General features: G+C 40.1%; 1 protein-coding gene across 1 annotated transcript in view; it reads left to right on the plus strand.

Annotated features, from left to right (window-relative positions):
- LOC147668842 (proto-oncogene Mas-like) overlaps positions 1-1751 on the plus strand; it is a 40744-nt gene extending 38993 nt beyond the window's left edge. Inside the window, exon 2 of the mRNA XM_086948409.1 lies at positions 609-1751. Within this exon, the coding sequence (XP_086804535.1) occupies positions 629-1549 (921 nt within the window). The 5' untranslated portion in view covers positions 609-628 and the 3' untranslated portion in view covers positions 1550-1751. The remainder of the gene's footprint in view (positions 1-608) is intronic.
- The last annotated feature ends 10554 nt before the right edge of the window (positions 1752-12305 follow it).

Consider the following 12305-nt stretch of genomic DNA (forward strand, 5'->3'; position numbering starts at 1 on the left):
TAAGTCATTTGCCTCCATGCAGGGAAATATTGCAGCCCCCAGACTTTCAGGGGCTCCGAAAATGTTAGGGGGGCCCCCATTCAAGCTAACACCAATGAATAGCTGTGAGACATGGGAGAGTCCGGGGCCCCTCATCACATTCTGCATTTTGTGTTATTCTACTGCCTGCAGATTTCGCATCTGCTTACGACAGATTTAAATTTAAATCGCCCACACCTCGGTAGGAAGAGAAGCTTAATACATACATCCCATCCGCCACCGCCAGAAATCAAATCCTATAGGAATTGACAGTGAGTTGAGTGAGATGTATGTTTGTTGAGGAGCAGTGACCAGTATTAAAATTTGTATGTCTTAAAATAAAAGGAAACTTCCCCAACTAGGCGCTTTGCAGAAATTTAAATATATATTTGAAATTGCAAATGTCTTGGTATTACAGACTTCTGTAAATGTATGAATTATGCAAAACTGATTTTGCCCATCCCTTTGACACCAATATGTTCTGCATGTATATGTGACGTAGCAAATTGTCTAAAGAGGAACACCTGGAAGTCCTGCTTGTGGTTCTGCAGTTCTCCCTTACCTCTGTTATTCTCCCTTCTTGGTTGCAGGTGAAAGAATCCCTAGAGTTATGACCATGTCCTACCTTCATCACACCACTACCAACGCTCCAGACTTGGAAGATTATTACATGTATGATGTGGGATATAATGCCACAGGACCCAAAGCTGATATCAAATATCAGATCCTCCTTTGCTTCTTTGCTGGCATCGCTCTATTTGGGGTCTTCGGGAATGCAGTGGTTCTCTGGTACCTTGCTTTCAGGATCCGTAGGAGACCATTCACCGTCTACATTCTAAACCTGGCAATTGCAGATTTAATCTACCTCCTCATGTTCATCCTGTTGATAACATTGTTAATACTGCATTTTCATGGAATCATTAAGAAATATCTCTTTACTGACGTTCAGGGGGATTTGTTTCTTTTGGGGTACATCACCAGCCAGGTCCTTCTTACTGCCATCAGCCTGGAGAGGTGGCTTTCGGTCAAGTTCCCCATCTGGTATAGATGCCGCAGGAACAAGCACCAGTCCACCATTGTATGTGCTGCTACCTGGGTCTTTGCTTGTGCTCCGTTTACAGTGCAGTATGTTTGTGATAGTGAGGAGATTCAGTTAATATTTTCTGCGCTACAAACAATTTTAAATTTAATGATTTGCCTGCCATTGATTCTTCTGTGCAACATGGCATTGGCCATTCAGATCTGCAGGAAATCTCAAAGACATCATCCACCAAGAGTGTACATACTCATCCTTAGCACTGTTGTTGCCTTTTTGATTCTTTGTGCTCCTCTGTCACTGTTCAACTTCCTGCTCCGGTTTGATATCTACTATTTTGAATATTTACACATAGCCATTTTATCCTGCACCATAAACAGTTGTCTAAACCCTGTTATTTATTTCCTTGTGGGAAGTTTCAGAGGTCAACTGATCAAATGTTCCATCCCTACTGCTCTAAAGAGGGCATTTAAAGAACATTCTGAGTCACTCTAGCAACAATAATATGCAGTGCCCCACATTTCTAGGCATCTTTCACACTGTCCATATATATCATATATCAATCACCCCTCTTTTTATCCAGATACCCTGAGATTGACATTAAAACAACTTGAGAGGGGCAGTCTGGACAGATTATGGGCACACAATATTTTAATTTTTAAAAATGGTTATTGACTTTAAAAAAAATAATTGCCAGGAAAATATGTGTGGCGCAAAAAAAGCAATCTGATAATAAATCAACTTGTCTTGTCTGAAACTTCTAATTTCATTTACCAGCATGCACAAGACTTTGTGATGAATGAGTGACAAGTAACAAACTTCATGTAAACAGACTGGATTACCAATGAAGAACAGTCTGTAGTGAAGGGATTGACTATGGAAAGAAGAATAGGCTTTGATATAATTGAGCTAGTAGTATGCCAACGTAGTAAATGAATCCCATGCAAGGACAGATAGTATAGTGCTTCAGAAACAAGAAAGGAGTTATTGGTTTAGTTTAGTTTCAATATTGTCTGATAATAATACTCTATTGAGGTTGCCATCTATGAGCCTCTGGTTAAGAAAAGAATTTGCTGCAGTGTTTGTATAACAATGTGGATCAAGACTTATCCTGGGAGCAAGTTGTGTCAATTAAAGTGTCTCCTTATGTAGCCACAGAGAAATATATGCAATTGGAGTTATTGTGTGTTTTTCAGAAACACGACGGGAGACACTGTGGACAGTAGAGTGGTTGCAACATGTGATGACTAAACACTATTTGTATCAGATGTGAAATTGTGTGATTAACGTTGCAGCTTTATATGTTTTTGGGATCAAATGGAACATATCTCCATTCTCTTTGTATCCTTTACAACTGCTTCATTTTATTGTTCTCACTTTCGTACATCAAATATATTTACTTGGCAGTTGATACATTAACCTCAAAATGACACTACAAAACTACTATTACATGTTGAAATGCGCAATCAAGTTCCAACAAAAATTTGTGAAATGATAGAAGGGCATTAAGAAACAAATTCTTGATATTAAATCAAAAAAGGTCTACTTAGGACATAGAACAACAACGTCAAATGAAGATGATACGTCAATTCTAGGTGGTTTTACATAAATCTTACCAACAGTTCAGCAGTTATGGACATTGTACGTCTTAACCTAAGCATGTATAAGCAAGTTTAGTTTTATGGCTCTGTGTAGGAGTAAAGTTTTACATTTGGCTCAGTGTTTAAAATTGACATGTAAAGATAGAATGAATATTAGTTAACTGAGGCCGATCATCACTTTGATTAAAGCTCTTGTTCAGCATGTTCTGTCATTGGTTTCACTAATAGACAGTCGCCAGTTAACCAAATTCTTAATGGAACCAGCAAATTTCTCACTTTCACATGTTTGACTGCAGTTGGTACAACTCTGGGCTATGGCACATTTCATAAACATATGTGCATGATCTAAGGGTATTCACTATTCAAGAGCTCTACGTTTCGTGTTGTTAAAGGATAGTAAATTAGCAATTGTCTTTAAGAAAGAAGTTCTGGCAGACCTGAGTCTCTACCTAACTGGCACATATAAATAAAGCTACACTGCCAAATACTGACATTCAAAATATCCCCATACAAAAACATTGTGACCAAAATAGTGTTGTTAAAAATATCTACATCCTATACTCATAATGGTAAGTACAAAAATATCAAAAACAATAAAATAATGTCATAAATATAGTTGTACAGAATGTTGCTTTTATATTTATATAACATAAATGAATAAATATTAAATATATTAAAAATTTCAATTGATTAAACAATTTAAATATATTTAATATACATGTTAACAAATATAACAAATAAACTTAATTTAAAAAGTTAAACACACATATATAATAATTATATATATATATATATATATATATATATATAATATAGAACAATTAGTAAACTAATAATGTTTATGTATTTTATAATTTTAAAATAATGTAAAAATTTAACGTATATATATATATATATATATATGCTAGTATGTATATATATATTCATATATATACATACTAGCAGCCCGTCCCGACGTTGTCCGGGTATGAAGTGCTGCCGGCCAGTAGTATATAGCTTTGTAGGATTTTGTTTTGATAGCATTTCTTATCTGTGACAGGCCTGTGAAACGCTCCGATTCACAGTGCACTGCTGATGCACTTAAGAGTGCGCGTTCAGTAGTGTGTGAACTTGAGTATCCCTACTTTATTTTTCCTTGCAATATTATATAGCGCGAACTCGACAACATGGCATGAGCACAATTTACATTACAGAAGAACACATTCATTTGTGGTAGGCACAGGGAGACAGAGCTATTTGCCTGGAATCACAGGATGTTGAGCTGATGCGGAGATTTGAAGGTAGCTCCCCTGCTCTAAAGTTCGCAATTCTAGACCTTGTTGCGGGAGGTGTCTAAAAATGTATGTCGGTGCTGTCCATCAATGAGAGACCTGTGCATTTTTCAAATGGGTGGTGAAAAAATGAGTGTTGCTGGAGATGTGGGCCGCCATGCCACAAATGTACTTACCGGGGGAAGGTAAACACCCATTCCGCAACTTTCTTTCCACATACCATCACTCCGCATACTTTCATTACGAAAGTACCATGACTCCGCAATGCCATTATAACACATGGCATTACATTTTATATGCTTTTACCACGCATACATTTACAACGAAATTCGTTGTAAATGCATGAATGGTAAAAGCATGTTTTTTTTATATGTTTGGATAAGGTAAGGATGGGTATAGGGGTATATGTTTTGGGGTACTGAGGTATATGTTTTGGGGTGTTTGGGAATTTTAAGGGTTCAGATATAGTTTTGGGGCACAGGGGTAGTTTTAGGGTTTAGGGATAGGTATGGGTTTTGGGGTACAGGAGTATTTTTAGGGTTCAGGGCTAGGTTTGGGTTTTGGGGTATTGGGGTATTTTTAGGGTTCAGGGCTAGGTTTGGGTTTTGGGGTACATGGGTATTTTAGGGTTCATGGGCTAGGTTTGGGGGTACAGGGGTATTTTTAGGGTTCAGGGTAGGTTTGGGATTTGGGGTACAGGGGTATTTTAAGGGTTCAGGGGGTAGGTTTGGGTTTTGAGGTACAGGGGTATTTGGGTTCAGGGGTAAGTTTGGGTTTTGGGGTACAGTGGTATTTTTAGGGTTCAGGGCTAGGTTTGGGTTTTGGGGTACAGGGGTATTGTTAGGGTTTAGGGATAGGTTTGGGTTTTTGGGGTACAGGGTATATTTATAGGGTTAGTGTTTAAGGGTGTTGGGGTATTTTAAGGAGTAAGGTGGGTTATGATTATGGGGTGCAGGGGTATTTAAAGGGAGCAGGGTGGGATTAGCACACAATAGGAGACATGGCATGAAGGGCAGAACGTACCACACGCCCCCAGCACACGCCCACAGCACAACACAGACACGCCCACAAGGGACTACTTTGCTGGCACGGTTCTTTTACCTTTTAAATGTATATGGTAGGCGTCTGCATAGCCTATGTCCTTCTGCTGCAACTGGCCTTTCCAACGCTGTATTGGGTGTTGTGATTGGTACTGTGGTTCCAGAGACTACCCGCCTCAAAGGTTTGGGCTCTCTCTTTATTATGTTAGTAGGGATATATATATACCAATTACATAAAATCTATTATAAGTTAAATCTTTAAACTAACTATTTAAAAATCTTCAAAACTAAATTCGCCACTCCAGTCAGTGCAACAGTAGAGAAAGTGTTGGATAGCGGAATGTGAAAAAATTACTATTTCCACTCCAATGAGTGCAACAGTAGGGAAAGTGTTAGATAGCGGAAGAGTAAAAATTACTATTTCTTTTGGCAGTTGTGGGTTGGTCTGTGAGTGAGAGAGTGTCGTCAGCATCAGGATACGATGCTGAGTTTGTGGCTGCTGACGATGGATACAGTTCAGCCATGTAGATGCTGAAGAGGGTGAGGCTCGGAAAATGCAGCTGATCTTTGTGGGTTGTGATTTGAATGGTGGAAGTCTTGTCATATAGTTACTGCTTTTCTTTATACTGTGTTAAGTTAGCATGAGTTTATTAAATGTTTAAACAACATATTTTCCTTCGGCTTCAGTTTGCACACGACACATAATTGTTATTGTAGCTTTCAACCTAGACGAAAGATGTGATTTATTTGAGAATAATATGTTATTGCTCTGATATCAGTTGTGCTTGGTACACTTGGTACACTGTCTGCACACTGAGAGCGGAACCCTCTAAGAATAACCTAACACAAGGTTGCTGGGAGGCCTGATCCTCGCACCACATTAGACATAACACAAATAAAGTTGCTGCCAACATTGGGCTTTAAGCGGGTTTAAGATAGAGTTACTGAGAATGCAAAAACACACTTGATGGTGCTTCACATGCAGAGAGCTGGTAGCTGATGATGTGATCTCCTCCTACTGAGAATTAGAGGTATGGGCCCACCCTGCTAAAACCCAAATGAGACCTTCTTAGATATAATATAGTATGCTAAATAGGGTGCGCGAAATATAGGTGATACAGATTTCTATTGATTTTTGCATTATAATATGCTATCACCGTTTGCTTATTATGGATTAGTGACAATGCTGATAACTCAGATTTTTATAATATGTATTCTGGTATTATATAATATACTGCGTTTGAGAACCTTGCATTGAATAATAAATATTTCAAAATTGCACGTGTCTTCTTTTATTCCCCGTTCTGGTTTGAAATTATTATAGAGCGAAAGAGTGTTCATGTGTTCCACGATACCTGAGGTAATCTAAGTTCATGTTCTGGTTTGTCTAAGTCATTGGTAGTTTGTTACGACCAATGAGACACTGTAGCTAGCCCGGTAAGGGGATTTTGGATACTGAGGTGAGTTTTGGGTCACCCTAATTCACTGATGTTCCTGATCTCTATGCACAGTTCTGTAAGAGAATCCCTGCTACAGTCTGACTCTCTGCAGACAGCCGGCGAGGAAAGAGCAGATCCACCCTAGGGCTTTGTCGCAGATGCCGGCCTCTTGGAGTCTTGTGCAGTGGGTGTGTTGGGACACGGCGTCAAAGGCTGCTGAGAGGTCCAGGAGGAGAAGGGCTGCAGTCTTGCCTCAGTCAAGGATGATGCAAATGTCGTCTGGTCCAGGATGTTTTTGTTTCCATGAACTCACAGTGTCATGCGTTGATGGCTTTCTCAATGACTTTGGCTGGGAAGGGAGCAGAGAGATGGGTCTATAGTTCTTGAGATCTGTCGGGTCGGCAGTAGGTTTCTTCAGTGGGCAGTTGATCTCTGCATGCTCCCAGTCTTCAAGGAAAGTTGTGGACTCAATACAGCAGTTGATGGCAGGCAGAGTACTGGTGCAAAGGAGGAGCTGGCTCTGTTGAAGATGTGGTGAGGTCAGGGATCCGAGGGGCTTCTGGAGTGGATGCTCTTCATGATCTTGAGGTGAGGTTTGTCTAGTTGGATAAGGTCTGCTGGGAACTGGAGCCATTGGGTGCAGTATTTGTGCGTTGGGTGGTTGAGTCTTGGTTTGCGAAGGTGTCATAGGTCTCCTTGACCTTGGGGTGGAAGAATGTGGGGAAGGTGTCACAGAGGTCTTTGGACAGGGCATGTCTGCTTTCTCTGTGCTGGGTTTGGCAAATTCTTTGACTACGGCGAAGAGTTCTTTGCTGTTGTGTGCATTGATATTGATGCGTTCCTCAATGGTGGCTTTCTTTGTTGTTCTGATGAGGCGGTGATTTATGGTGACAGTGAATTTTAGGGTTGCGTAGTCTGCCATGATCTTGCTGCTGATTTTTTGAGCCATCTGCAGGTGCGCCTGGACTCTTGGATGGCGGGGGAGAACCACCTGACTTTATTGGTGGACTGCTTGCCTGAGGGATTCTTGAGGGGAGACCAGTGTGTTGGCACAATCAGAGATCCAGCAGTGGGATTAAGTGCTGAGGTGTTGGCGTATGGGGATGTCTATGGTGGGGTCTTGTTGAGGGAGGTGGTGAGCTGGTCTTCTGTGTCTCTGTTCCACCTTCTTCAAGGATCATGGTAGGCGTGGTGGCGTATGGTGGATTTGGTGAATTAGAAGTGGACACTGTGGTGGTTGGTCCAGTGTGGCTCAGAGGTGTGGCTAACATAGATGTTGTTGCTTGCAGAGAAGATGGGATTGAGGGTGTGTCCTCATGAGTGGGTTGGCATAGTGACCAGATGTTTGAGTCCAATGGTGGCAAAGGTCTCCAGTAGGGATGAGGTGTTGTGTTTTTGGAATTATTCAGTTGAAGCAAGGAGGATGTAGTCCGTTGAGGCGAGAGCGTGGTGAGCAATGAAGTTGGCCATGGATTCGATGAAGGGGGGCCTGCGAGGTCTGTAGATGAGGGTGCCACAGAGGGTGGCGTTTGGGTTGGTTTAGATCTCAGGAAGTGGAGGTGCTCCATGTCGGGACAGTGGTTATTGGAGCTGGTTGTGAGGTAGATGGTGTTTTTGTGCACAATGGCGATGCCTCCTCTTGGGTAGTTAACACTGTCCTTGTGGATGATTTTGTATCTATCGGGGATAGAGGTTGCGATATCTGGGGTTGAGCTGGAGTTCATCCAAGTCTCTGTGAAGAAGGTGACATCTGGGAAGGTGGAGTCAAGCCGGTACCTGATCTTCACGGTGTGTCTTTTGAGGGAGTTGGTGTTGAGTAGGATATAGAAGTTACTCCTCTGACACTGAAAAAGGAAATAAAAACCATTTTGCAGAGCCTTGTCAGGCCCTGTCGGGTAATTATCATGATGCCTATTGCCTTAGGGGAATTACAATGACCAGGACTGAGAAAGCGCTCATGAAGCAACTTTTCGAGGGGGGAGGCGAGGGAGACTGTGTAATTCCTTTGCCTCCATGCAGGGAAATATTGCAGGCCCCACCCTTGCAGGGGCTCCGAAAACGCTAGGGGCGCCCCCATTCAAGCTACCACCAATGAATAGCTGTGAGACATGGGAGACTCCGGGGCCCCTCATCACATTCTGCCTTTTGTGTTATTCCAGTACCTGCAGATTTCGCATCTGCTTACCACAGATAGCCCACACCTCGGTAGGAAGAGAAGCTTAACACATCCATCCCCTCCACCACCGCCAGAAATCACATCCTATAGGAATTGACAGTGAGTTGAGTGAGATGTATGTTTGTTGAGGAGCAGTGGCCAGTATTACAATTTCTATGTCTTAAAATAAAAGGAAACTTCCCCAACTTGGTGGTTTGCAGAAGTTTAAAGATATATTTGAAATTGCAAATGTCTTGGTATTACAGACTTCTGTAAATGTATGAATTATGCAAAACTGATTTTGCCCATCCCTGTGACACCAATATGTTCTGCATTTATATGTGATGTAGCAGATTGTCTGAAAAGGAACACCTGGAAGTCCTGCTTGTGGCTCTGCAGTTCTCTCTTACCTCTGTTATTCTCCCTTCTTGGTTGCAGGTGTAAGAAGCAAATCCTTGAGGGATGAGCTCAGCCCGAATTCTGTAACTAGCAAGAACAAACCCATTGACACGTCTGGGTTTAAATGCTGCAGATCGTGTAAAGCTTGTCGTAACAGCACCAACTGCAAAGAGATAACTGTGCCTAGTACAGGGAGGGTGTTCTCAATACGAAAGAATCTAAATTGTAACACCACATATTGTGTATATCTACTTATCTGCCCATGTGATAAGTGGTATATAGGAAGCACCACACTTAGGGCAAAAGAGAGGGTGTTGCAGCACCTAAGGGCAATTCGAAATCACAACGTACAATACCCTGTGGCCAGGCATTTTTTTGAGCACCATTTCCAAAATGAGAATCTGCTTAAAATGGTGGTGCTGGACAAGATAGATCTAGGAGTACGTGGTGGTGACAGAACAACATGCCTTAGGAAGATGGAATCAAGGTACATTATTGATTTCGAAACCATGTTCCCTCAGGGTCTGAATAACCATGAAGAATTATCTGTACACCTTGAGCAATAAAAGAACCATGTATACTGTAAAAATGTAAATATGAAAGAGTTTGAAAGACATTTAGAAATATTTAGCTGCTTACTGTAAGTCGTCTTTTTTAAAACAGTTTTTCCATGTTTTAATTCACAGAATTTGTTTGTATAATTGCTGGACTTTGGAACCTTAACGCACAAGATTGTCGATCATAACCAAAACCATTATGATATGTTGGAAATCAATTTTGGAGAACTATTATAGAACTGAGATGGAAAAGTCTGAAGACAACCATTTGTGGAATTCGCTGCAAGTACATACTCATATATGACTAATGGCCTCGCCCACTTGGGCTGGATTTCTGAATTACATATTGAAAGACTCTGAAATAACTTTATCAAATCGACATGAACAAATTACAATTATATCAACTTCATAAATTGATACCCTAGAAACAACCATGTTTTTAGGATCTGTTTGTTTCACATTGGTAGACTGTTCTTAAGATCATTATCCAAAGACCATGCCCACTGGGGCTTTATTCCATCTACCCCCATAAATCTATTAAATGACAGGTATAATCTGTTTTCTATCAGGCAAGATGTTGATTATATGGGTCATGAGCAAATGACAAGTCTACATCATTTCGGATAAACAAACAATCTTTTGCAAAATTTCTGCAAATTGTTATGTCGATGATATTACTGTGATTAACTTAAACAGTTCAGTCAGACCTCTTATTTAAGTATTACTACCAGACTATGCCCACTTGGGCGTTATCTCAGTTCTCCTTAAACAGTAAATCATGCAATTCCAACAGTATCACATGCGGAATAGAATTAATTTAAACCATTTTATTTTATTTTCTTCACAATTGTGATGTTATACTAAAAGGTTTAATTATTATAATTATTTTGGTTATCATTGTGAATGACATCGGACTTGAAGGTTGCTAATTCCCGTTCCAAAATGTCCCCCACACTGTGCACTATTGGTGTTTTTGGAGTAGTCCTACCTCTATGATGAGGGTTAAATAATGTAAAAGGACTGTGTTTTTGAAACCTCAGCAAACGTGAACAAGCCGTGAGCTGAAACGCGTTGTTTGCTTTTTTGCTGCCAATAAACTTCCACATCACAGCAAACTCCTGGTGTGTCGTCTACGTACTTTTTGAAAAGGAGAACGTGGTGAGAAATAATTGGGCTTCCGGGACCCCAGAGACGACCCACTCGAGAGCGGGTACTAGCGTGTACCGGGATTTTGTGTCTGCATATTTATATATATATATATATATTCAATATAGAACAATTAGTAAACTAACAATGTTTATGTATTTTATAATTTTAAAATAATGTACAAATTTAACGAATATATATATATATATATATATATATATATATATATATATATATATATATATATATATATATATATATATATATATATATATATATATATATATATATATATATATATATATATATATATATATATGAGGTATGTTGAGTTCCCAAAGCCGGCAAGCGCAGCGATTATAGCAACACAAAACAACAGGAACAGAAGGTGCAAGTTTTTCTTTATTTTAGATTTTAGCCCAGCACCAGTCCGCCATGACGCGTTTCGGCTAGTGATAGCCTTGATCACATGATATATATATATAAACCAATAACGTAAAATCTAATATAAGTTAAATCTTTAAACTAACTATTCAAAAATCTTCAAAACTAAATTTGCCACTCCAGTCAGTGCAACAGTAGAGAAAGTGTTGGATAGCGGAATGTGAAAAAATGACTATTTCCACTCCAATGAGTGCAACAGAAGGGAAAGTGTTAGATAGCGGAAGAGTAAAAATTACTATTCCCACTCCAGTAAGTGCAATAGTAGGGAAAGTGTTTGATAGCGGAAGGATACAATTTACTATCCCCACTCCTTTCACTGGACCAGTAGGGAATGTGTTGGCTTTCAGGGGGATAAAAAATACAATTCCCACTCCAATGAGTGCAACAGTAGGGAAAGTGTTGGATAACGGAGGGGTAAAAATTACTGTTCCCACTTAGTAAGTGCAACAGTAGGGAAAGTGTTGGGTAGCAGAGGGATAAACAGGTACATGCATCAAACTCGGCATTTGCGATTCCTTAATTGCGATTTTTAAGGAATCGCAATTAAGGAATTGCAAATGCCTATGCATCAAGAAATCGCTAAATAAATTGCGATTTCTTAGAATTCCTTAATTGCGATTAGCATTTTGCGAATCACAATTAAGGAATCCCTTCCCATTCATTCCTATGGGCCTAGAGGCCCATAGGAATGAATGGGAAGACAATCTCAATTTGCGATTCGCAATTAGCTAATCGCAAATTGAGATTGCGATTTCAAGGGTGCAGGGGTGTCCAAAGGACACCCTGTTGCACCCCTGAAATCAAACAATGCACATATGTTGTGTACACACATGCCCTAAGGGCATGTGTGTGCACAACATGTAAGTTAAAAAAATGCAAAAAATTGCATTTTTCTAACATTTCGCAAAATTACCATGAGGTCCAACCTCATGGTAATTTTTTCTCTCTAATTGCGAATTCGCTATTTTTTTTAGTTTCATGCATTGCTTTTGAGGAATCGCAAATTTGCGATTCCTTAAAAGCAATCGCACTTGAAAAAATCGCTAAAATAGCGATTTATTCACTTTTAAGTTGATGCATCCCAAATAGTGATTTGGGAATCGCAAACGGCCGAATTTTGCGATTCGCACCGTTTGCGATTCCCAAATCGCTTGATGCATGTGCCTGCATATTCACTATTCCCACTCCAGTCAGTGGAG

The sequence above is a fragment of the Lissotriton vulgaris genome, unplaced genomic scaffold, assembly GCF_964263255.1.
Source record: "Lissotriton vulgaris unplaced genomic scaffold, aLisVul1.2 SCAFFOLD_2302, whole genome shotgun sequence".
In the NCBI taxonomy this organism is placed as follows: Eukaryota; Metazoa; Chordata; class Amphibia; order Caudata; family Salamandridae; genus Lissotriton; species Lissotriton vulgaris.